The following is a 27,046-nucleotide window of genomic DNA, read 5'->3' as shown; positions in this document are numbered from 1 at the left end:
GAATTAGGTGAAATGATATAGCATGATCAGGGATGGGAGGACTTCTCAATGTAAAAATGTCAATTCCTCCCAAATTAATCTATAATTTAATGCAAAACACATTTTTTTAAATTAAGGTTTTTAAATGACATTTTGTCTTGGTTGTACCTATCCCATCCCCACAAGCCAGCAGCTGGGCCTCCATTCTACCCATGGTCCCCACAGCATCCACGGAAACTCCTTCTCCAGGCCCCTCCCAGGCTCCAGGAGGCCCCAAGAGCCACCACACCCTCAGCCAGCAAGGGCTGTGGACTCAGTGATCTGAGGTGTGGGTTGGGATCACACTCCCAAGATTCCCAAGAATTCTGGTTTTTAGAACTTGGTGCAAATTACTTTAACCACTCAGTCACCTTGTGTAGAAAATGGAGATAGTAATACCACCTCACAGTGATCGTTACGGATATTACATGAGACAAAGTAACGTATGCCAAAGTACAGTGTTGTATGTAAAACGTACTCATAAACACTAGTTCTCCTTTAATTTCACCTGGATTGCGTGAGCCCCCTAGTAACTGAATTTACTAAAAAGTCTACATGGCTCAGCCTTAGCTGATTTGGCTCAGTGGATAGAGCATCGGCCTGCGGACTGAAGGGTCTCGGGTTTGATTTTGGTCAAGGGCACATGTCCAGGTTGCAGACTTGATCCCCAGTGTGGGGTGTGTATGGGGCAGCTGATCAATGATTCTCTCTCATCACTGATGTTTCTATCTCTATCTCTCTCTCCCTTCCTCTCTGAAATCAGTAAAAATACATTAAGAAAAATCTGCACGGCTCACGGGGGGAGTCTGTAGGACTGGTACAAGACGGGGCTCCACTGTCACTCCCCAAAACACCCTGGGTCCTTCCTTATCCAACTGTGGCGAGGTCTTCCCGTCTGAGTAGCTTTCCCTTCCCCTCGGTATTCTTGGGAAAAGCTCCAGGCACTGCTGGGTGAGACCTGGCAATATTTATTAGCAAATGCCTCCCAACATCTTGTTCCAAACTGTTCACCAGGAAATGAGGGTCCTTGTCACATTTTGTAATGCCAGCCTCAGACAGAAGGTCTGTATGTGGTGAGCACAAGTAAAAAGGTTTGTCAATAATAAATGAGTAAATGGTTGAATTATGCAAACTAATTATAATTATTTGGACAAATGAAGGCAAGAAGGGGGCCTCCATTTGTTTATATAGTACCCCACAAAGAAAAGAAAAAAAAAAAAGAAGAAATGCTTGTTATCTATTCAGCTGTCTACTTCGTACTGTTTACATTAGAAAATACTTAAAACACTTCTGGCTTCCTAAGTTCTCACCTATGGGAAATGAGTGAGCAAATTGTAGCATTACCAGAAGATGAGATATGATTTAGTCCCCACAAATAGAGTTTATGGAAGGTTCTGAAGGACATTGGAAAGTGCATGTAATGACACATTAATTTCAGAACACACAATATGTATGTGTCCAGGATAACTTTATCTATGTAAAAAAAAAATCTTAGAGAAAGGCTATGATAAACCAAATATTACCAGGCTTGTTCCTAGAGATGGAATTAGAGGTCATTTTCCCTGTTTGTTTGGTACTTTTTAACTTCACTGAATTTTCTAAAAAACACACATATAACTTCTACAGTTAGAAAGTTTTTTTTTTGTTTTTTTTGGTAAGCCACGACATAGACAAAAATTAAATAAAGAAAAAAAAAATCCACAACCAAAAGTGAGGTGTGCAGGGCGCAGCTTGCTTTGGCACCAGCAGAGCGGCGGGTAGGTAGAAGGCAAAGACACCAGGGCACACACACTACAGCAGCATCGCCCGCCCACCACTCTCCCTGCCACAGTCTTCACTCACCTGGTCCACAGTGGTCATCTCTACTCACCATGTAAAGACTTTAAGGGTTTTCCTACTTTGACTGGCTTTACTGGGTCATACGCCTGGCTCCACTCATCTTTGCCCGGACTGCTTTGTTCGGATGTTCTTTTCTGATTTAAAATCAAATGTTTCACTTCGTCTAGAACGTAGGATGAAAGAAGAATCACTGATTCAATCAACCAGGAGAAGTACTTACTGAATGCCTGCTATGTGACTATGACTCTGCGGCTGTTGGAGATGGAGCAATGGGGAAGAGAGGTCAGGCTCCCGGCCTCCTGGGGTTGTTTGCTGCCTAGGGGCTGCTTCAAAATACCAGGAGACTCAAACCTCACTGGCAATGGCTTCTTCCAAATAAGACCTCTAAGTGCTTGACATATATTATTCCATGTAGTCATCACAGTTCACTTTAAGGAAAGCACGGCCACTCCCCCATTTCACAGATGACATTCAAGTAACTGTCCCGGGGGCCGAGGACTGGCCTTAGCAAAGTCAGGGCTACACCCCGAGCATTTGTCCCCAGCGTGGAGACGACCATTCGTGCATGTCGGTCACTTCTGTCAAAGTGGGGCTTGGCTGACACAGGGCAGCGGCCAGCATGGGTGGAATGAGGAGTGCGCAGAGGAAGTGAATGAGTGAGTGGAGGGGATGGAAGCTACAAGAAAGATGTGGGGGCAAGGGAGTGAAATTGGGTTGTGCTGAAGGATAGATAAAGCTTTTGGAGGAAGACACGAGGCTAAGGGCCTCCTGCTAGGAGACAAAGCCTAGTGTCTTCAGGGCCCAGGGGATGGACCAGGTATGATATGGGAGAGGCAATGAGAAAGGGGCCGTGGGGAACAAATGATAAGGTGCCTTCAAGGCTGGACTCAGAAATCTGACTTGTTCTCCCCCGAGTCCCTGGGAAACCATAAAAATTGCAGAGCAGTGAAGTGCCAGGGTAAAGGGTGATGTTGAAGGGTGATGGGACAAGGACAGAAGAGAGGAGGCAGGAATAGAGCTGGGTGTGCAGAGAAGAGCCAGCCGAGGGACAGAGCTCAAGGAATAACACACAGGCAGGGACACCAATGAGGTGTTGGTGGGCTGGTAGCCAAGAGTTGAGGACATAGCAGGAGTCAACTATGACTTGGGGGGTGGGGAGAGGCTTCAAGAATGAGGTAATTTTTATCCAATACGGAGACACCAAGAGATGGAGCAGATTTTATAGAAGAAAAATGCTAACTCTTGGCTGGCATGCTCCATTCAACACCAGCAGACTGAAAGCTAACCAATTCTGGCAGGTGACCTACAGTGTATTCAAGTAAATTGCCTATCTCCTGGATAACAAAGCTCGTATGGTGGTTCTGCACGCCCACAACACAAGAGTTTCCAGAAGAAAGTTTTTAAGTGATAGAAGGCAGGACTTAAGGCAACATGTGTAGTAGAGTCATTTTTGTTAACATGTTGTACCCACATAGAGGGTGACGGGGAAATGCTAGCAATGGCTATCTGTGGTCAGGCATCAGATGATCTTAAATTTCTTCTTCTTTGAGCTAGTCTATTTCTAAATTGTTTTACAAAGCAAACACACACTGACTTTTGTAAGAGAAAAAAATCGCTAAGCATAAGATGCAGATGGTGCTAAGCTTGGGACAAGGTTCGAAGAAAGGCAGGTGCTCTTATTTCAAGAACGCTAAGCAAAGGGCCTGTAGCCCCTCCCGGCAGGGCCTACAACACCCTTCCTCCTTCATTTTCTGGCCAGCTGACTCCATTTACCCTTCCAACCTTGGCTCCCACGGCCCCTTCTGCAGGAAGCCTTCTTCATACACACGGCCCAGCACCTGTGCTCCAACGTGAGCCCCCTGCGGGGCAGTTGTTTACCAGAAATTCCGCTCAGCAGCTCTGGGACAGGCTTTCAGGCAGCACTCCCAGTGCATCTAATGCAAGTGGTTTAGAGCCCACACTTTGAGGTCCTGGGTCTTTCTTTTGGAACAAGTGAGAAAAGTCACCTTGAATCTGATTTTCTCCCACAGGAACCCTACAATTAGTAGTTTACATATGGACCCGTGATTGTCAGCACGGGGTGGTTTTGTCCCCCACTCCCATCAGCGGACAGAGGGATGCTGCCAGACACGCTCCAGTGCACAGGACAGTCCCACAACAAGGAATGATCAGACCCAAATGCCAGTGGTGCTGAGGATAAAAAACCCTGGATGCAAATGAAATATTAAAAGCTGGAAGCCCTGCCCCAGCCGGTTTGGCTCAGTGGGTAGAGCGTCAGCCTGTGGACTGAAGGGTCCTGGGTTTGATTCCAGTCAAGGGCACATGCCTGGGTTGTGGGCTTGATCCCCAGTAGGGGGCATGCAGGAGGCAGCCGATCAATGATTCTCTCTCATCATTGATATTTCTATCTCTCTTCCCCTCTCCTTTCCTCTCTGAAATCAATCCATAATAATAAAAGCATAATATGCTAATTAGACCGGATGTTCTTCTGGAAGACCTCCCGGATGAAGCCTGGGCTGCGAGGGAAGCCCGGGTCCCAGGTGCCAGAGGGAAGCTGGTGCCGGCAGCCAGGGGAAGGAAGGCCTACTCTTGCATGAATTTCGTGCACCAGGCCTCTAGTATATAAATAAATAAATAAATAAATAAGTATATATGGCTGGAAGCCCTAAGTGCCCATCGTCAGAAAGGCTCCTTGAGAAGTCAGGCGGCAAACCCAGAGAAAAGGCAGATTTTCAAGTTACAAGTAACTGATTGTGGTGCTGCCATTTGCTCCCAGCAGGTGACAGTCTCGCTGTGCTTACTGTCAAATCAGAAAACTTGTACTTCCCTGCAAGCCACCAGCAGAAGCAATAGTACCACACTCCACGTGCTCTCAGAGGCACATTGCTTTTCTCTCTTAACAACTCCAAAACGGGGATGCATCTGTATAATCAATGTCATGGCATCGTTTAATTGGCAGTGTTTTACTATTGTTTTTATTCATTTAATTTTTTATTTTTTGTATTTTTTTTTATTGATTTCAGAGAGGAAGGGAGGAGAGAGAGAAACATCACTGATGAGAGGAATTATTGATCGGCTGCCTCCTGCATGCCCCACACTGGGGACCGAGCCTGCAACCTGGGCATGTGCCCTGACTGGGAATTGAACTGTGACCTCCTCCTGGTTCATAGGTCGACACTCACCATTGAGCAACCCTGCTATTATTGTTTTTTAAATTTCTAGAGACAACAGACACCCTCTTTTTTGCTTGTGTCTGGGGGTGGGGGGACCACTCCCACTGCCCTGCTCTGGGCATCTGTTTAGCGGACGTAGGTACCCAAGGTCACCAGCTAGTACAAGAAGGAGACAGGATGGAATTCAGCTGTCTGCCTTCAAACCCTGGGTTGTTCTACTCCTTCCAACACTCTTCTTTGAGGGGAGTTTGAAGGAGACTTGCTGGGGTTGAAATACTATTGACACAAGTCAGAGCTTCACCAGGTGAAGACGTAACATGGTGTCTCGGGGTGGTGGGAATTTAAAAAAAAGTTTTTTCTTGTTTATTGGTATCCTCTAATTTTTTTTTCCCGTGAACACACAATACTTATCCAGGGAGTGAGGCACGGGGTGGGTGACTGTGTGGGCACCGCCCAGGGACAGGAAGTCCCTCAAGGTGGCAGAGGTGGAGGTGGTGGCTGATGTGCCTGTACACAGACAGCAGGAGGCACCTCCACAGCCGAGGACACTGGAGGGATGACGTACCAAGGACACAGAAACCAGCGTGAGCCCAGGAAAAGGAGGTCGAGGGGATGCCGGCTTTTCTCCCGTTACTGGTGAGAAGCCACACCCCCTAGAAACATTTAAAATAAAACATGGATCCCTGACTCACCAAAAGATCCTCCATCATCTGAGTAGGTAGAAGTCTTTATTCGATAAAACCTGATTTTTTTGGAAATCCTGTCCGTAGTGTCCCAGAGCCTCAAGGTTATTTTGTGAAAATTGACTTTCTTTAGTAATTCCTTTGTCACGTTGATGTTAAACGTTTGGGTCCATGACACCCAGACTTTGTTTCCTTCCTGACATGGCTTCATGGTCTGAAGAGAAAAATACCAAGAGGCTTTCCGTGTGAGGCTCAGCAGCCTGGAGGACCCACCTCTGCCAGCCTCGCCCCACTGACAGGGAGGCCTGGCCCGGCTCTCCACCCGTCTGGCCTCAGTGTCTGGCTCTCTCCCAGGTTCCAAGTCACACCAGGAAATGGATGCCATGGGCTGGGCCCTGCCACACTTCTGGGTTCCTTGGGAAAAAGATTAAATTAAAGAAATTACCTACAAAAGAGTGTCCTTTCCAGTAACGCCAATCCCAGCTGGGCCGCAGGCAGGAGTGTGTGTGTGTGCGTGTGTGCGTGTGTGTGTGCAGGCAGGCAGGTGTGCATACATGTGCGCACATACACACAAAGTAAGAAATCGCAGGGGCTACGAAAACATTTGAAACACCAAAGAAAGTATGAGGTAAAAATATCTAAAGAAAAAACCACGTAATGAGTATTATGAGGTCAATGTAGATTCTCATTTGGTAGGTCTGGGGCAGGGCCCAAGATCCTGCATTTTTTGCAACTTCCAGAGGAAGCAAGTACACTTTGTGTAGTATTAGGCTGTCTGCTATATGGGAGGCTACATACACACGTGCACACACACACACACACACACATGCCACCACGCACATGCACACCTTTACTCCCGTATCCATGAACAATTTGACCACCGATGGAAACACCACCATGTCAATGATTTTAGGCTCTTTATCCTCTGGCAGAAGGAAATACTCAATGTGGTAGATACGATGACCCTTTGCAACAGGTTTCTCCATTTTAGAGCGTTTCCTGCGTTTTTCGAGCAAAGTTGTGTATTTTCTCTTTGGACCTAGAAGATACAGATTTAATGAGTCTTGTTTTAACCCTGCAGTTCCCACACCGCCTGCCTGGCCTGGGGGGCTGAGATGCAGGTTCAGCTCTCCTAGCCAGCAGAGTGGCAGGCTACTCTGGACCAGGACGAGGCACAAGGGTGCACGATTTCAGTGCATGACTCTGCGAGGGATTGTCTCCTTATATCAGTGGTCGGCAAACTCATTAGTCAACAGAGCCAAATATCAACAGTACAACGAATGAAATTTCTTTTGAGAGCCAAATTTTTTAAACTTAAACTATATAGGTAGGTACATTGTTATTAACTTATTTAGGGTACTCCTAAGCTGGCCTTTGCTAAAAACATGGTATTTTGTGGAAGAGCCACACTCAAGGGGCCAAAGAGCCGCATGTGGCTCGCGAGCCGCTGTTTGCTGACCACTGCCTTATATTTTTTCACCATAGGAACTTCACCTGCCTCACCCTAGTCTCAGCAGTAAAGTAAACCACAAATCACAGCACGATCTGATTTGTGCAACCCCGGCAGTCTAAGTCAGGTTCTGAAGAACAGCAGAGGAGGCCGGGGTGAACTCTGCCGGGTGGTGGGGGAAGCCCCTGAGGGGCCCTCAGCAGAGTCTGGTAGAAGGAAAGCTGGCAGGCATTGCAGGTAGAGGGCAGAGCCCAGCAAAACCTCATGTGTGCAGCTGCACAGCGTGGAGTGGATGGGGAAAGGATGCAGAAAGTAAGGATGGGCTTCAGCCAGAGATCAGGGCCTCCGCTGCCTGCCCTTGCCCTGAAACGGGACCCTCCAGGCTGGTGCTTGGCACATCAGAAGAAGTGGCTTTAGAAGCTCCATAAATATTTAATCCAAATTTCATCCTATAAAAATGTGATGACTATATTTAAAGCGGAAGTTTTGAAATTTCAAGGTTTTTTTTTTTTTTTTTTTTTTTACACTCAGGAGAAGCCAGGAGACTGTTTCTGTATTAATGTTGTGCCACCAGTAGAGTTAGCTTTTGTGCAGCGCTTGGAACAAAGCTTGGTGGGCATTAGACTTGCTTGGGCAGGTGGAACTAATCAGAAAGCTTGCTGCGTTTCACAGGTCCGTGTCCTGGTTCAATCCAAGGATATACGGACCCTCCCGTCAATAGGAAGAAAACATTGCTACAACACCCTGGTGGGAAATGGGACAGTATCTATAAAAAATGTAAATGCATACAGTAAGTCCTCAATATCATTGACAGGTTCTGGACTTTAAATAAAACCACATACAATGAGACCAATTTTACCACAGGCTAAGTGATAAAAGCAAGAGTTAAGGTTTTACGGCATCTCATCAATGTTGTAATGAAATGACATTGAACAAAACAACATTATTCAAGGACCCACTATACCTTAAGCCCAGCAATTCCACTTCTTGAAATTCAGGCTACAGAAGTGCCCACACACCTGAACAAAAAGGTACACACAAGGAGGGCTACTGCAGGATTGTAACAGAAAACATTTGCAAACAAATGTTCACCAATAAAGGGTAGGATAACTTAGAAACATACTATTAGGTGTTTCAAACAAAATATCAGCAAAGTAAAAACAAGTACACTCATTTCCTCTAAGACAGTGGTCGGCAAACTCATTAGTCAACAGAGCCAAATATCAACAGTACAACGATTGAAATTTCTTTTGAGTGCCAAATTTTTTAAACTTAAACTTCTTCTAACGCCACGTCTTCAAAATAGACCCGCCCAGGTCATGGTATTTTGTGGAAGAGCCACACTCAAGGGGCCAAAGAGCCGCAGGTGGCTCGCGAGCCGCAGTTTGCCGACCACGGCTCTAAGACATTGTCAATTTTTTTAAAGCAAATTTTAGAAAAGTATTGTAGCATCTTATTTCTCTTAAAAATAATTTGTATAAATAAAAATTATAAACAAATTCATAAATACTCAGATATTGAAGGGAAAAATATCAAACCTAGAATTTTATATCCAGCCAAGGACAAAGACATATCCTTTAAGGAGGACATGTCTTTGGGTGGATATAAGACTCTACAATACAAAATAAATGAACAAACAAGCCAGAAATAAATTCCTAGATTCAGAGAACAAATTGATGGGCACCATATGGGAGGGGTTGAGTGAAAAAAGATAAAAGGAATTAAGTACAAATTGCCAGTTATAAAACTAGTCATGGGGATGTAAAGCATAGGAAATAGAGTCAATAACACTGGAATAACGATTCATGGTGTCAGATAGGTGCTAGACTTATCATGGTGGTCACTGTGTAAGGTATATAAATGGCTGATCACTACATTCTACACTTGAATCTAATGTGCTATTGCATGTCAGGAGTAATTGGAAAAACAAATTAATATAAAAGACTCTCAGACATGCAAGGCCTCATAAACTTTTGCTGCATAGAGATCTACTTTGTAAATGTCTTTCGAAGAAGCACCCAAATAAGAAAAACCAAGTCTAGGAGATGCTGCAGGAGATGTGAGGTTGAAGGTGATCAATAAACACCAATTTTATTTTAGTTGTTTTTGCCACCAGTCTTTTCCGGGTTCTTTTTGCTTTGCTTGATATCAATAGACCCAAGATAAAAAGCATCATAATGGATAGAGGAGGTCACCACATTAGAACAGAAAGTTCAATTCACCAAGAAGATCGGTCAGTTCTAAACATGGTAGACACCTAAACAAGTAGCCTCCAAAATAGCTGAAGCCCACAGTTGACAGCTACAAAGAGAAGCGGAAAGTAATCATCATGGTGTGTGGGGGTATAGTTTAGGTAGACAAAAAGGGTATATAAAAGTGGAGTGCTTTTTTCCTGCCCCTCATCTTGGAATTCAACCAGATGACTTGCTTCGGCCAATAAAATGTTAGCAGGTGGGAGGTGCCAGAAGACTGAGTGCGCGGTAACTGGGCTGGCCCTCTGCTCTTCCATAATATGAATGTGTCTGGATCAGCTCACGTGCCCACAAGGAAGGTGACAGACACGTGAAGCACAGCTGAGCCACTCCCGGGAGCTCAGGCTGGAGCAGCTACCCTGTGATCCAGAAGAACCAGGGGTTTCTGGGTGAAGCCAACGGATCGGGGAGCTTGTTTGGGTTTGTTACTCAGCATTGTGGCCGTAGTATTCATCAATATACCCTTACACTTGGAGATTCATATACCTGAGAACTTGCATTTTAAATAAGGAAACTAGGTGATGCCCAATTAGCTTATGGGACCCAAGGCCTTAACCTCGCTGTCATTTCTTCATCTGCAAAAAGCAGATACAACACCATCTACTTCTTAGGGTTATTGAGTGGATTAAGTATGTGAAGACCCCCACAGCCACTGTGGGCCTCCTAAAATTGCACCTTCTTTCCTGACCTTTGCTCCTGGAACCCACCACCCTACTTGGGAGAGCGGGGAGGGAGCATGTGTATCCTGACCTCCTGGCAGAAGGCCATTAGTCCACCCCCTTTTTTATTTTATTATTTTTTTGATTTTTTCTTTATTGATTAAGGTATTACATATGTGTCCTTATCCTCCCATTGCTCCCCCCCCCCACCCCCACTCATGCTCTCACCCCCCTGGTGTCCGTGTCCATTGGTTAGGCTTATATGCATGCAGACAAGTCCTTTGGTTGATCTCTTCCCCTTACCCCCACCCTCCCCTACCTTCCCTCTGAGGTTTGACTGTCTGAGCAATGCTTCTGTCCATTCACCCCCTTTTGACAGAGTGTTGGCATTCTGCTCTAGCGCTTACCAACAGCCGCTGGGAAGGCCAGTGAGATGATGAATTTGCAGGCGACCATGTGGGGCACATCAGCGTTTAAAGTGCTGCTAGACGCGGGGCTGCTGTACAGATGGTCAGACTCTGAGTCCAGGGCCCGGGTCCTGGCATTCATGTACTCCTCCACATCACCCTCGCTCATGGACTGGCAAAAGCTGCCCACGGAGGACATGGGCCCCATGCTCTCCATGTCCTCATCGTCCCAGTCCCAGGCATGCAGCGACATGCTTGCTGCTGAGAGCTGCCCACCCTGCCCCACCGGGCTGGAAGAGAAGAAAAAGGCACTTTAGTCGCCGCCCTCTGCTCCCAGGAGGTTACCCATCCTCCCTCCTCCCTTCCCTTGTCCTGTTCAGAGTTGAATGGCCAAGGCCTCAGACACTGCCGGGCATACAGTAGGCACTCAATAAAGTTAGACAACGAATGGCTGAACCACAGAGAATGGTCCTGGCAGTAATTCTGATCATAAGCAGCACCCGGTTCTCCAACTTGAGTCTCTGCCCTCCCCCAGCCCTAGCTGCATTAATTTGGCACTTCTGGAATGCCTACACCAGGGAAATGCATTCACCAGGAACCACAAGGGGTGGGAGCAGAATCCCCTCCCGCGCTTCCACCCAGGGGGGCCTGGGGTGAGCGGCAAACCCGGCCCCAGGACAGCATGTGCAAGTGCCTGGCAGGTAAAGACAGGGGAGAGGCCCTAGGCAAGACACAAATGGGCTTTGAGTGCGGGGCTCAAGACACAAGGAAGCCAAACCCGCTAATTTAAGGAAAGGATGCAGCGTGGGGCAGGGGCTGGGGGCGGGTGGGAAACACGGTCCCCTCAAGGCACCCAGAGTACCTTCGAGCGGATGCACGGACAGCAGCTCAGGCTCAGGCCCTGGTGTCAGTCAGCACGCGCAGCCACTGCGCAGCCGCCTGAGCCAGGAGGCCCGCGAGACAGGCCGGTCCACTGTGTTTGACAGTTGCTAGGAGACGGAGTGGATAAAGGGGGGCGGGGACTGCTCCCCTGGGGGCGGGGCTTCCTGCCTCAGCCCCTGGTCTCAGACTCCTTGTACAGACGAGGTCTGGCAAATACTAGTAGGTGTATCCAAATCCGGAAACCAGTTGGTTGAAGCACTCATCCACTCATTCATTCAATCCTTAAAAAAGTCCTACGCTGAACGTGAGCACCGATAATGCGCCTGACCCTTACTTACAGGATGGGATAAAGGCAAAGGAACCAATGGGCTCTCAGGTCCCCCATCCCATCCCAAACCTCACACATAGACTTGGCATTCTGTCGCTGATGTCTTTAAAGGTGCATGAAAACTCTGTTAGTGCTTGTGAGTCCAACCCAGAGATGAGGAAACTGAGGCTTAGAGAGGGGCAGCCATTGGCCGGAGGTCACACAGGGAGTGTGTGGCAGCACTGGATTGAAATTCAGACCACCTGACTCTAAAGCCCGGGCCCAGCTGTAAAATGCCCTTCCCCATCCCCACTGCCACTTTGACCACCCCCCTCCCCCTGCTGCTGAGAGAGCCTGGCAGCTGCTCTCCATGTGGAAGGCCAGAGAACACCCAAGGGGTGGGCAGAGGGGCACACGGCAGAGGTGACTGGAAGGAAGGGTCAGGGGCAGACTTCATGAAGGAGAGGACAAAAGCCACATTTTAGGGTTTGTCAGGTACTAAAAGCAAGAGAAGGCATTCCAGGCAGAGGGAACGGCATATGCAAAGGCCCAGAGGGATGAACACACATGGCAAGTTCAGGCAAGGGATGATGAGGCTGGAGTGGTGGGTAGGGTCCCTGGTACATAGCTGTGGAGGGCAGGCAGGGCATAAGACTGTGGACAACAGTGAGTCACATTAGGTTTTTCTGGTCAGAGAGAGTAGCACCACTCAACAGTAGTTTGTTGAAGGGAATGAGAGCCCCCTGGCCGGCGTGGCTCAGTGGTCGACCTATGAACCAGGAGGTCACAGTTCGATTCCCGGTCAGGGCACCTGCCTGGGCTGCGGGCTCCATCCCCAGGAGGATCGTGCAGGAGGCAGCCGGTCAATGATTCTCTCTCATCATTGATGTTTCTCTCTCTCTCCTTCTTCCTTCCTTTCTGAAGTCAAATCAAAATATATTAAAAAAAAAGAGAACGAGAGCTGACAGTCCACACATACTTAACTCTTGGGAAAACTGTGGCTTTGAGCTGAGATATGTCCGACCTACGGTCAAAGAGTAAAACTGGGGCAGAGTTTTAGCTGGTACCCAGGTCCCCTGCCTTCCCAAGCTCACCTTCCAAGATCAGCTCCTTCCAGAATACTGCCCACTGACTGGGCCCTCCATATTCCTCAGGTTCAATCAATCTAAGAAAAACCCGGAGCTTAACCTCTCACCACTGAATGCCATACTGTAAGGAACCACCAGCAGGCTGGAGATCACCATCTATAGACCAGGAAGTGTAAAGAGATGCACAGAGGGCCTTAGGGAGAAAAGGCACTAGGTTACAGCAGCTTCCCGAAGGCCCATTAACAAGGGCAGGTCAGTAGTACCCGGGGCAAGCAGCAGGCCTCCTGCTAGTCAGGTCCCACCTGCTGGCCTGCGGTTGGTTTCCCTCCAAAGGGTCCTCGCTCACATCATCACCCAGGGCAGCAGCCAGTCTCTCCAGCATCTCCTGTTGGGACGGCCCTGAGCTCGGATTGAGAGGCCATAGATCTGGGAAAAGGGCCAATGCCAGGTCCTGGAAATGCATGAGAATCATCCAGGAACATTTCAAAACTTTAATTCTGAGGCTTCCCTCCAGTCCTGAGGAATTGATTATCCAGGGCTGGGCCTTAGGAACTGGGAACAGATGGTTTTCCAAAGACAGCCCCGTCAATATATTTCCTCCCTCGTGTTCTTCTTACACTGCCGTGTCAACACGCCTTCTGTCTGGTGGTGGGTGTTGTCTTCTCTCCTGAAACTCAGACTGACTTAGTAACCACCTCAGCCAATAGAGTCTAGTGAAAGTGACACTACATGACTTCGAAGGCCAGGTAAGACCATTACCATGTACAGTTAAGTCCTCATTTGACATTAATAAGTTCTGTGACTTTAAGTGGAAGGAAATACAACAAAAACAATTTTATCATGGACGAATTGGTACAAATAGCAGTTAAGTTCCTACAGCATCGCATTGACGTTATAAGGAAATGGCGTGGAACAAAACATTATTTGAAGACCTGCTTTAATTTTGCCTTGTTCTCTTGGGGCCACTCATCCTAGAAAATCCAGCCACCAGGTCGTGAGGGAGCACAGACAGCCACATGGAAAAGACACACGTAGATGTTCTGGGCAACAATCCCAGCTGACTTCCAGCCTCAACGACCAGACGTGGCGAGAGTGCCAGACTTCAAATGACCCCAGCCCCCAGTCTTTGAGCCACCCCAGCTGACACTGTGTGTAGCAGAAACCAGCTGCCTCCCCAAGTTGCAACAATTCTTAGCAAAGTACACCATTGTTGTTTTAAGCTGCTAAGTTTGGGGATGATTTGTTGCATAAGAATAAATAACGGGAACAGAACTCCTATGTTTTAAAGTTACCGCCAAGGTTTTATTGCACAGCTAAGATCTGGAACCGCTGCCCAGAGAGAGGTGGTGTCCAGGTCAAGACCCAGAGCATCATGGGAGGGAATGAAGGCAGGGGTAAGAAATGGGCCCATATCCTCACCTTAGCAAAGTGGCCTTGTTAATGGGCCGTCTGGACTAGGTATTAAGAGGCCTTGCAGCTTCCGCCTTTGCCCTCATGGAACCTGCCCTGAGAATGCCACACGAGGAAGACAGTTCAGCCTGGGGGAGCGTCAGGGGCCGCGTGGAGGGTAACTGAAGTGCCCCCAGCCAATGGTACCAACTGCAAGACATTTGCGTGACGCCCTTTTGGGCCTTCCAGCCCTGCTGACCCTCCAGATGAGTACAGGCCGGTGAGCGAGCCCAGGCAGCACCAGTGAGAAACCAACTTGTAAGTGGCACAGCGTATGTCTCCGTCCCCACCTTCAAGATGGGGTCTCCCTGGAAGGGGCCAGGCGGAAGCCCTGGAGGAGAGACACGAGGTAGCAATGGAGCCCAGCAGCCTGGGCACGGAGGCTGGCAAGGTGGCTCACGAGCCGCAGTTTGCCGACCACGGGACTGGGTGATGACAAGTGCGAGGAAAAAGATGAAGCAGGGAACGGGCAGAGGGAAGTGCAGGGAGATGCTGCAAAGGCCCCACTGAGCAGAGACCAGAGGAAGTGAGGGACTAAGCAATGCAGATGTGGGGGGAAGAGGGGACAGCTGTACAGGGCCGGGAGGCACACTGGAGGGGCGGTGAGGAGCAGGCCACCCTGGCTGGAGCAGAGCAAGCGGAGGTGGGTGGAAGGGAGGTGTGAGAGGACACAGGGCGCATCAGGTGAGGCCTTTGGCTTTTCCTCTGGTTGAGAGGGAAGCCCTGGGAGGTGCTGAGCAGAAAGATGCCGTAGGTTGCAGGAGGAGACAGACTCCGTGACAGCACCCATGCTCTGAGGCTGATGCTGACTGTGGGGAGCAGCGTTCACCGGCTGGCACTCTCCTTCGTTGCAGGTGTGATGACCAGGTGGCCAGGAAGCTCAGGGCTTACTGCAGGCAGCCGCTCTGGCAGCGCCCACCACACCCATGCCCGAGGGCGCTGGAAGCTTGCCTCTCCCCTCTGGCGGGAGCAGTTGGGAATCCAGGCCTGGAGCTAGAAGGCTTGGGCGCCCCGTGGGGAGGAGATCCGCTGAGCTCCAAAGGCTGAGGGCTGGATAACTTCTGGAGTCCCCAGAATTCTTCATTGGAAAATTAACCCTGCCCCGTTTGTAATTGGTATGTGTTTTGTTGGAAGAGACTTTAAAAGCATGAAAATAGTGTCTATCTCATTACATTTTTCATTCATTCATTCACTCATTCATCTCTGCCATCATGGACTGTGATTCCTGTTTTATTCATTTTTTTTTTTTTGTGAGCAGTCATCTGATTTATAAAAAGATGTAACAAAATTTTAAATGACACAAAATATCATTTTCAAAACAAAATCAGTATCATTTTCAAAACATCACCAAAAAGTGAGTGTATTTAACTTCTCAGCTCATAACAGCAAATGTGAGTGGAGCAATAACACATGTTGTAGCATCCTACCTAATAATAGACAAATATGTAAATTGACCATACCTCCAACACACCCACAAGCCATGCCCACAAGCCACGCCCACCATCCAATCAGAGCGAGCATGCAAATTAACCCAAACCAAGATGGCTACAGCCACAGAGAGCAAGGTTTCCTAGGTAACAGAGGAAGCCAAGCTTTCCGCCTGCCCTTGCCAGGCCTAAGCCTCCACTCAAGCTACAAAGTTTCAATTATACAAGGTAAACAAATTCAAACAAATGGCGGCAGAATGGAGCTTGAGAGAGCAGGCCAGGGTTGCTGCCGGCAACAGGGGAAGCAAAGCTTTTCGCACACCCTGGCCGGGCCCACCCACTTAAGGCAACAAAGTTTCAATTATAACCCCAACACAAATGGCTGCCGGCCTGGAGGGAGCCCCAGGCTTGGCTCTGCTCCAGGCTACAAAGTTTCAATTGTAGAAGGAAAATAAATTCCAGATACCAGGGCCTCTGCTTGGGTTGCCAGGGGGCGTGGCCGGCCTGCAAACCACCACAGGCCCCTCGCTCAGGCCGCCCCACGCCCCAAGGGAACCCCCACCTGATCCGGGACGCCCTTCAGGGCAAACCAGCTGCCCCCCGCCCTGTACCAGGCCTCTATCCTATCTAATAAAAGAGTAATATGCAGGTTGACCATCACTCCAACACACAATATGGCTGCCCCCATGTGGTCAAAGATCCTGCCCCCATGTAGACACAAGATGGCCACCACAAGATGGCCAGCAGGAGAGGGCAGTTGGGAGGCACTCAGCCTGCAAGGGAGGGCAGTTGAGAAGGACCAGGCCTGCAAGGGAGGGCAGTTGGAGGTGATCAACCCTGCAGGAGAGGGCAGTTAGGGGTGACCAGGCTGGCAGAGGAGGGAAGTTGGGGGCGATCAGGCTGGCAGCAGAGTGGTTAGGGGGTGATCAGGCTGGCAGGCAGGCAAGCAGTTAGGGGCAATCAGGAAGGCAGGCAGGCAAGCAGTTGGGAGCCAGCAGTCCTGGATTGTGAGAGGGATGTCCAACTGCCCGTTTAGGCCCGATCCCACTGGGATCAGGCCTAAACGGGCAGTTGGACATCCCTTGAGGGGTCCCATATTGGAGAGGGTACAGGCTGGGCTGAGGGACAACCCCCCTCCGTGCACGAATTTCGTGCACCAGGCCTCTAGTGTTTAATAAACCTGCAACAGAGAAAGTTGTTTGAAGGAAAGCAGAGAAACTTTGTCTTTTAAGTATTAGAACAGAGGGGCTCCATAATCATCTGGCATCTGCTCAATGTTGTACCTATGGTTAGAAATGTACATGATGGGAACTCCAGGGATCTTCCTGATTCTTCGTTTAAGGTCCCGGTCAACTGTGGCCACAATATAACACTTGTGCTGAGTTACTCTCTGTACTAAGCAGTCATCTGCATAGGTTCCTTTGTGTGTGCATGGTAATCGTTCAAATCTTGGATCCTTGGCGATCCTTAGAGCCACTCGATACTTCTGCCCCAATTTCTCAATTTCAGCCATTACACAGTCAGTTATACAAGGGATACACTTGGCATAGAGACAATCCATCATTGACTGCACTAAGTCCAGTTTGGCCTTAATGGAAAAGTTGATAAAGTTGCTATCAACCAGGATGTGGTAAGGTGGGCCTAGCTGTGTGTTATATTGAAAGAATAAGCAGGAGGGGTATTGGGGGACTTCTCTTTCTTTGAGTGCACTGGGATCTTTCTTTTCTTTCCTTTTAGGTTTTAATCTATCCTTTTCTTTAAGCCTCTGATCTCTGAGACTAAGCATTCGTTTCATGGTGGCATACTTCCTTGTTTTCTTTTGCTTCCCCATGTTCATGCCGCACTCCTGTTTTATTCATTTTGTTATAATTCGCTATTGTAATTATTTATGTTGATGTTTAAATTGTCTTTGATTTGGCTACTGGTATTCTATGCAAGCTGGCTTCTGCGTCCTTTGAACATGTCTCTTTGATTCTCTGCACATGTTTGTTTTATGGTATAACAGACATACTAGGGTTACCTTATACTTTACTTTATGCTTTCTTGGTGGGGAGACTCTAGCTCCTCACCCTGCTTAGGCTAGGACCTCCCCCACAACACACCAGGCCACATCTGCCCGGGAGGGCCTCTATGTTCCACTGGGGCTCTGACACTGACAACGGGCTACCTCTCTGAGGGCACCCTTTTCTCTCTTCTCAGACTCTGGTACCCCACACTGGGCCATCATGGCTGCCCACTCCACTCCCTACTACCATAGACACATGGCTTGCTTTGCCCCACCTAACGGATTTAGGACTGAATTGTTTAGGAAGAGAAAGGAAGGAAAGAAAATGGAAAACAAAGAGAAACAGAAACAAGTCAGATCATATTTCGAAGTGTGGTTTATATTCTCCTTATAATAAAAAGTTATTTTTTAGGTGAAGAAATGGCCTGTACTTGTCAGGGTTGTCTAATAGAAACACAAAACCGATAGGATATAGATATGGATATATAAATACAGGTATGAGATTTATTATAGAAACTGGCTCATGTGGAGTAGAGGCTGAGAAGTCTTACCACCAGCCCTCCACATGGTAGAGAACCAGGAAAGTGGGCAACATAATTAAATCTGTGTGCAGAGGCCTTCGAATTGGGGTTGGATGGGACTAGTATAAGTCCTGGGTTCCCAAGGCCCCAGAACCAGGAGCTCTGACGTCTGAAAGCAAGAGAAATGGAGGTCCCAGCTTGAGAAGAGAGAGCCAAGTACTTGCCCTCCCTCTTCCTTTTCATTCTATTCTGATTCTCAGTGGATTGGAGGATGCCCACCCACATTTCAGGGGGGTGGACCTTCTTTACTTAGTTACTGAATTAAAGCTAATGTTTTTCTGAGACACTTCACAGACACATCTAGAAATAATGTTTTACCAGTTACCTGGTTATCCCTTGGCACAGACAAGTTGACATATAAAATTAACCATCACATGTGTGCTTTTGAGGAATTCATAGCCATTTGTCCATCATTAAAAGGAAAATACTTTTTTTGAGGATCGCCTCAGGATAGTGAGATTATAAAAGGTCCAAATACGGGGAGAAGTACCATTTGAAAGGGTGTTCAGTGTTTTATCTCTTGATCTCATCATCATTGTGAACTTCTGTTTTTGTTAATGCTTCTCATCTCTCTACACCAAGCATGTCAAACTCAAAGGCTAACATGGGCCAAATAAACAAGTTTAAGTGTATGTGGGCCGCAAAAAAACCAAAAGCTTCAACTTTCATAGAAACATAGGTTTATTTCGATAGAGACATGCTGAATACAAAGGGCTGAAATAAATGAGTAATGGTTAACTTAAGAGAACATTTTAATAAAAATTAATATTTTTTCTTGAACATTAGCTCACCAGACACTGAATAACTGCACAAATTAATAAGCATAATGCAAATAAACCTATTTTTTCTTGTTCTTCGAAAGCGAAATATTTCCTGTTGCGCACACCACACAAGTCAGTCCAAGACTAATGACATGGCAATCAGCTGCTAAAATATTCGCTGCTAGTATTAGTGGAGAGAAATGGTGCACCTGAGCATAAGGTGCGTAAGGGAAATGAATGCAACACGATTATAGTAATCAGTCATTAGTGAGTGTTGTAGTTCGTTATTAATAATTATGTATAACAGGATATTGTAAAAATTAAGTGATGAAATTTTTATTAAAACATTTCTTTCATACCATTATATTGGCTGGGTCGCAAAAATATTTGTTGTGAGCCACATGCGGTCCACGAGCCAAGAGTTTTACATGCTTACTGTAGCCAATAGTCAACACAAGTCAAAGTAAAAAATGTGTAGTTGGCTCATGTGAAACCCATGTAGACTCATTTTGTGAATTACAGGGAGAAGATTAATGGTAGTAATGTAACGGAAACTCACCTTCAGCTGCTTGCCAACGTGAAAGCCAAACTCGTGAGACAGATATTGATGAAAAAGAAAAGTGGTTTATTCAAGCGCCAGACACTTGAGAAGATGGGGGACTCTTGTTGCAAAGCCCATCTTAACATCTCAGTGCAGGCATGGATTTTATAAGGAGGGAGAAGACAAATAGGACAAAGATATCAAGGTGAGGGGGTTGAAAGTTCTCTAAGTGCAGGCCAGCACAGTCCATTCCGATAAGGATCTTGAAACTGGTCGAGTGATGGGCTGGTACGTGTCATCCTGGTCTTGGTCATCTTGGTTCTACATCATCCTGTTCATTGGTTGAAGGTCAGCAAATCTCCTGGAACTGGGATGAATGAAGATCAGAGTCTGCATCTTCTGAAGTTAGCTCCTAGGATTCTCATACAAACATGCTGCTTATCTGAAAACCACACATTAGTCAGAGTCAGCATTTATAGAAACAATGTCAAAACTTATAAATTTTCTTTCATTTCCATGGAAGTTAAGAGTGTTGTATCCAAAATATTTCAGAAAACTAGAAAAAATGTAGTATCTAGTCTAGGTTATAAGCGAAAACATTTTACTGACAATTAACTGAATTAGTCTAATATTTATAATTGTGTTTCAATTTAGCCTTATTATTTGTATAAACAGAATAGGAAGAGTAATTCATTATATAGGCTTTTAAAAATCTGTTTTACTAGAATTTCACAAGAAATTTTCAGATAGAATTTTAAATAGCCTCTCAGGGCAAAAAGCCAAGCCACACAGTTGCTATCAGGCTTTGCCTGTAGATTACCTACAGGTTTGGGTGAACTCCTCATGTTTTCAAGTTCACCAAAATGTCTTCAGGTCTTTCCTTGTCATTTCCCAGGAAAGGTACCAGGACATTTTCCCAAAGGATTTTTCTTGGCTTTAAAGTACGTCTTTATTCTTTAAAGTTTTTTTTTGCTGACATTTAGAGTCTAGGCATGACTTTCGCAAACATAACATTCCAGTCAAAGTCTTGGTTAATAAAACTACAATTGGTCTGTTATGAAGAAATCAGATTCTTATAGGATTCATGCAAACAAACATATTGCCATGAAAATAAGAATAGTCACTTAGTAAGAATTTTTAAATTCTGGAAGGATCTAGTTGGGAGAAAAATATAAATGTTTTAATATTGCTTATTAAGGTCAATTCACCAAATTGCTCTAAGAAAAAAAAGAAAAAATTTAAAAATGATCACTATTTTTACCAAAGTAATAAACAATTATTGTTTTCAGTTTACTCAGTCCCATAATCAATTCTTATTTATCTTGATTATTTGACAGTATTTCTATGACTCCAGTTACTTCCTAGAGTTCTATAAATCTTTATTTTAAAGGTATGACCTCAAAATTTATTCTTAGAAATTCATATTTAGAATAAGTCAAAAGATGGAACATTTTTGCAAATGCAATGTTACATCTTTTGACTTGTTAAATAATGAGTGTGTTTAAATGACAAAAAAAATTAAAATGCCATGGTTATAGATTTTATTATAATGTAATTGACAAAGGAATTTGCTATTTTTTTTTTGTAACAACATTTTAAGATAACATTTAGATTTAGAAATGAAAGTATATCAGACGAAGAAAGCAATTAATTAGTTCCCCGGTGTCAGTTGTACCTGGGATTCCAATGGGGAAATTACAATTGGTTTTGAAAAATTAATGGGAACGTCCTGGCCTTTTCATTTGTCATTAAAATTACCACTCCGTTTTACTATCTATGCACCTTTTTTTTGTTTCTTATTTTCCCCCATTTCCATTTCCCTTCATGAGTATTCCTCCTTCATTGTCCTCTCTTCCTGTAATATTAATTTTAAATTCTTTTTAATTTCCTTTATTTGTTCTCTTTTTGCTTCTTACCTCTACTCAATCCTTCTTCAACTTGCAAAGACCAACTTCCTCAACTTGCACCAATCTTTTGTGACATCCATGAACTTCTGTGTCTCTCGTAGTCACTTTCCGTTTGTTTTTTCTTAACTCATTCAGAAATAACAAACTTAAAAACAATTAATTTTTTTTCAATTTAAAAAATATTGTTGTAACTTATACATGTTATTGTCAAAAGGATATATTTTTTACAACTTAAGTAGAATTCTAAATTCTTAGACATTTTTATTTTTAGTGACAACTAAAAACATAATTTTCAGAAACATGTTTTTTTCATTGACAAACACACTCACATATTTAAAGAGGCATAAAGAAATGACATGACCTTGACAACTTCTAGGAAGCTGGGAAACGCAGGGGGGTATCAGGCCCTGCAGCTTGCATTGAAAAGTACCATTTTATTCCCTCACATTCAGGGGGTGGGGCAGTCGCTCCAGTTGCATGCACAGCCTGTGTGGGGTTTGGGGGTGGCATTAATTTCCCCATTGTTCCCTGGACTGAGGCAGCTCCCCAACCTCAAGGAGGAAGATTTAGAGTGTTTAAAAGACTTCTTTCCTTGTGAGTTTTACTGTCTGGGAGGGAAGTAAGTACTTTCCCCCCACTTTGAACCATTAATCTAGATCTTTCTGAGCAAAATTCTTATGATGTAACAACATGAAAGCTTACCTGCAACAGACCATATCACATTTACCTGGCCTTTGGCAAAGCAACTTCAATTGCAACATAGTATAGTAGTTTGAAGAACTATTTAGGGGCCATCACTCTTCAAACCCCAAAATATAAAGGGGGTAAGCTGTGTTACAATTAAAAATCCATATTTTTCTTGGCCATTGGCTCATAACCACAGGTGGACCACTCCTGGCCAGAATGTGACCCAAGAGGCTGCACTCAGTACTGATGTGGAGGCCTCCATGCTTAACAGTCAAGGTTTACACACAAAATTACAACTAGACAAACAGGAAGGAGCAAGCAGCTCTATAGCAGTATGGCTCCTAAGTAAGTTTCTTCAAGTAATACTATTTCAAATCAAGAACACAATCAGTAAGACACCCCACAAGAGGTAGGCGAGAAGAAAAGCAAACAATACACCAAAATTCAAATACCAAAACCAAAATGGTGCTCCGACCAAATCCCACACCTGGGAACTGGGATTTTTCTTAGTCCCTGGGCCGTGCCTGCCACCATGCAGTGCCTATTGGTTCCCAGGGAATCCAAAAGGATTCAGAGAATCCCAGACGGCGGGGCAGTGGCTCTTGGTGTGCACACCAGGCGTTACCCAGCTTTGGGGTCCATTGACTCCCAGACACCCGTTTCCTTTCACCAGCAAAGCGTTTCAGGTGGCTGATGCCTTGAGAGGGAGAGCAAGACGCTCATGAGTTGAAGAGCTCTTGGCAGCTACTAGGAAGTTCCTGCCATCCCTGCCATGGGGTCAGCCTGCCACAACCCTCTGGGAACCCAGGCTGGGCCCACTGGGACTTACCAAGGTTCACGTATCCTGGCTGGCTCACCATATCATGTATTTACCAGTTTTAACCATAACCCAAGTTCAGGAGCCTGGGGCCACGAAAGCCAAACTCATGAGACAGATGTTGATAAAAAGGAAGGTGGTTTATTCAAGAGCCTGCCAACTAGGAAGATGGGAAGGCTCTTGTCACAAAGTCTGTCTCAACGTCTCAGTGCAGGCTGGGCTTTACATGAGGAAGGAGAGGGAAAGCAAACAAAGATATCAAGGGGAGGGGACTGAAAAGTTCTCTGCATGCAGCCGTGCACAGTCCATTCCAATACATCTTGAAACTGGTCAAGTGATGGCCTTGTGTGCGTCCTCCTGGTCTCGGTCCTCCTGGTCTCGGTCCTCCTGGTCTCGTTCCTCCTGGTCTCGGTCCTCCTGGTCTGGGTCCTCCTGGTGTCGGTCCTCCTGGTCTCGGTCCTCCTGGTCTGGGTCCTCCTGGTGTCGGTCCTCCTGGTCTCGGTCCTCCTGGTCTTGGTCCTCCTGCTCTTGATTCTCCTGGTTATATTTCATCCTGGTTCGGCAGTTGAAGGTCAGCAAAACTCCCGGAACTGGGATGGTGGAAGGTCGGAGTCTGTATCTTCTGAAGATAGTTCCTAGAATTTTGTTTTCATCCTCACCCGCGGATATATTTTGCATTGATTTTTATAGAGAGCGCAAAGGAAGGAAGGAGGGGGAGAGAGAAAAAAAAAATCAAGATTAGAGGGACACATTTATTGCCTCCGGCACTCACCCCAACCGGGGCAGGGTTCAAATCTGCAACCCTGTTACGTGCTCTTGACTGGAAACGAACCCGTGACCCTTTGGTTCAAGGGTCGATATTCTAATCACTCACCAACATCAACCAGGTCCTAGGAATCGTACACAAGCATGCTGTTACTCTACAAGCTATATTAATCAGAGTCAGCATTTATAGAAACAATGTCAAACGGATGGTGATACATGTGGGAAATTCAATAATGGTGGAGGTGAGACATGGAATTGGAATAAGAGGGTTAGCCCCACCCATTGGGCAAAGAGAAGGACTATTTAGAAATAATTACTGAATTGAGATTCTTGATGAAAAGGGAAAACTTGCATAAAGAACGGTCTCAGATCAGTGCCAGCCTGGACGCTCCAGGTGTGCCCTGTGGACACCTGAGGGCCTGTAGTGCTGGGCAGCTTCTGCTGCAAAATGAGCAATAACTCCTACCCTTTCCTTAGAAAACTCTTTTAAAGTCAATGCTGTGACAAATGACAAAAAGAGCTTACACAAGTCTTGGAGATGTCCTACACAGTCAGAAACAAATCTTGTTTTTGAAAGGTAACTCCTCCTACCATTACTGTGTTTAGGTGTCATATAATAGAGGAAACCTCATCTCAGTGATGTAGATAAAAAATCAGAGCCTACCAATGTATTGCCCCCGATTTGTGCCTACTGGTACCCAACCCGCCACACTTCATATTTCTCCTACCGATATGGAGAGCATGGCGCCAATGCCAGAGATCTCAGGAGCAGGAGTGGCCACTGGCCTGGAGAAGAGGCACGGTGAGGAAGGACCCATCAGGCAGGTGTCCGTTGTGCTTATTGGGCTGATTGTAGAGGCTTAGGAATGGACTTGTCATGAGGGAAGAGACCCAATTCATTTTCCTCTTATGGTAACTAGGCAACCATTTCAGATACTTTAGAAATTATGTATTTGAAGAAACTGTACGTTGGAATTAATGAAAATAAAAATTTTGGAAAAGATACAGAACGTAAATGTCATTTTCTGCTTGTTAAAAAGCGCGGTGATTACTTTTAAAGACTAATTTGATAATAACTTGCTGTGGAGGGTGCCTTCGGATGATACCGAAGAGAGTGATGCTTACAGTCCAGAGTAACTTCCTAATTTTTTTCCCAACCTCAACACACCTGAAAGATGACATATTTAGAACACTTCCACCCTACAGAATTTCATAAAGTGAGAATCATGTTATCAATTAGGAGAGATTTGAATTTATTTTAAAAGGTAAAAAACTGAAAAACATTGATGCTGTAAGAGTTGTTGATGGCTAATGTCTGTGTACCTCCTCAAAATAGATGGCAACACACCAATGGTGCTAATAATATGGTCTGAGAGAGTCTTGTTTAGGAAACTTTTTGAACTCAAAACACAGCTGAGGCCACGCTTCCCACTCCAAAAGTTTCAAGAGTTGTGCAGAACCGTTCTCACTCCAAACAGCAGGATTCTGTATAGAATGGAGAAAGCTTGTTTTCTGAAAAGAAACATCTAGGGGTCATAACAGAAGATGGAACTGAAAACTAAAGTTATGCCATTATGAAATCATGTCCAAGAATTCCCGAGTGCACGGATGCCAGACAGAGGTCTGAATGACCATGGGCTGGAACTTTAGTATCCATACCTGGATGGGGGCAACAATGTGGCCCTCACCAGGCAAGTGGCCGGAACTAAGATTGCTGGTTAAGAGCAGCATCCTGGAGAGCTGGCCCCCCTGTGACAAGAGCACTAGGCAGACCACATCCATGGTCTCAAACCAGTTTGTGCCTTAGGAGCTTTGTGCATGAGAAGGGGACTCCTCTGAGAAATTAAAACCCCACGCAAAGGTGTAAGAGCTGAACTAGTACCGGTCATACATATGGTTTGAAATTCTGAAGGCCAGATATTATTATAAAAATGGGTCCTAAATGGGATGGAAATCCCAAGGGCTGTGACAGAACAAATGCAAATTCTCCCTAGGGTACACTTTTATGAGTCAAGGCACATGGAATATCTAACAAACCAATGCACCTTGTTAAAGATGTGCTCACAATTAAATCTATAGACTGCATGAGGAAATGAGTCACTGTGAGGTACAGTCAGGACACAATAAATTGGAGATTAGCACCCCAAGAACTTGAGATGATAGAGAATAAAATAATCAAGAGACAATAAATAAGAAAACACAAGAAGGTAAAGTTGAAATGAACCGGTTGCTCAGTAAAGGAAAGAGGAGTTAGAATGTGATATAGACACATTCCCACAAATCACTAATTTATAATGGATTCAAATAGAAACCAAAAAATTACAGTTAAGTTTCAAGTTTTTTGATTGTTATATTTTGGAATAAATCACCTGCCGGGATTATGGGAACTGAATCATCTGACTCTAAGAGTAAATTTTAAACCACCAGATGGATTTAGTTTAGAGCATAAATGCATACACTTTGTGTTGATTTTTGAGCAGCTATATGAATACATTTTTCCACAGAAATGTTTTTGTCGTTTTTACCTTCCTTCTCATTCTCAAAATAACTCCTCTTTATTATTTGAGACAAATTCTGAAATGTGAAAAAGAAGAAAAAATATGCAGTCTCACTACCCTGAACGATGATTAACCTTTTAGCATATAACCTTCCAGTTCTTGCTGTACAGTGTGTTCTTCAGGAGGTGAATTTATAGTGAAATACAATGTAGTGTACTCTTTATTTTATACATTTTGGCATAACTATTTCCCCATACTATAAAACTTATAGATAAAATTTAAGTGAATACATAATATTCCTCATAAATATATAATTTATTTCATATTGCATGTTTAGATTACTTCAATTTTTACTGTTAAAGCTGTGTAAGAAATATTTTGCATAAATTTTATAGGGTTGATTATGTCCTTAGGCTTTATCTAGGGATTTATTTTTTATTAAATTTAGTGGGGTGATATTGATAAATAGTATCTTTAGGAATTGTTGTTTCATGTAGATTTCAAGTGTACATCTCTATGATACATGATCTATATATTGCATTGTGTGTCACTACCAAAGTCAAATCATCTTTTGCCACCATGTATTTGGCCCCCTTTACTACCCACAACTCCGTTCCTTCTGTAATCACCATACCATTGTCTGTATCTGCTTACTTGTATACTAACAATAAAACTCCAGAAAAGGAAATGAAAAATTAAAACAACAATTTCTTTTGAAATTGTAACCAATAACAATAAAATACTTAAGAATAAACTTAACAAAAGATGTGAAAGACTCATATACCAAAAGCATTATTAAAAGAGATTGAAAAAACCCCCACAATAAATGGAAAGATAATTCATATTCATG

At 45.1% G+C, this 27,046-nt stretch overlaps 2 protein-coding genes across 2 annotated transcripts in view; both read right to left on the bottom strand.

The window, feature by feature from the left end:
- CFAP92 (cilia and flagella associated protein 92 (putative)) overlaps window positions 1-10,734 on the bottom strand; it is a gene marked incomplete at both ends in the record, with an annotated part of 41,908 nt that extends 31,174 nt beyond the window's left edge. Inside the window, 3 exons of the mRNA XM_079773071.1 lie at window positions 5,723-5,927; window positions 6,562-6,752; window positions 10,482-10,734. Coding sequence (XP_079629197.1) covers window positions 5,723-5,927; window positions 6,562-6,752; window positions 10,482-10,734 — 649 coding nt within the window. The remainder of the gene's footprint in view (window positions 1-5,722; window positions 5,928-6,561; window positions 6,753-10,481) is intronic.
- A 6,074-nt stretch (window positions 10,735-16,808) lies between these two features.
- LOC307100640 (rRNA-processing protein FCF1 homolog) lies at window positions 16,809-17,477 on the bottom strand. Its single transcript, XM_079773128.1, has one exon. It carries the CDS (start codon window positions 17,469-17,471, stop codon window positions 16,869-16,871), a length of 603 nt encoding a protein of 200 aa, XP_079629254.1. The 5' UTR covers window positions 17,472-17,477; the 3' UTR covers window positions 16,809-16,868.
- Between the last annotated feature and the right edge of the window lie 9,569 nt (window positions 17,478-27,046).

The sequence above is a fragment of the Cnephaeus nilssonii genome, assembly GCF_951640355.1.
Source record: "Cnephaeus nilssonii genome assembly, chromosome: 5".
In the NCBI taxonomy this organism is placed as follows: Eukaryota; Metazoa; Chordata; class Mammalia; order Chiroptera; family Vespertilionidae; genus Cnephaeus; species Cnephaeus nilssonii.
This window is presented reverse-complemented; position numbering and strand designations above follow the sequence as displayed.

Coding starts and splice junctions, on each gene's coding strand:
- LOC307100640 (XM_079773128.1), bottom strand. CDS start 17,471: ATGAACATGGGGAAGCAAAAGAAAACAAGGAAGTATGCCACCATGAAA.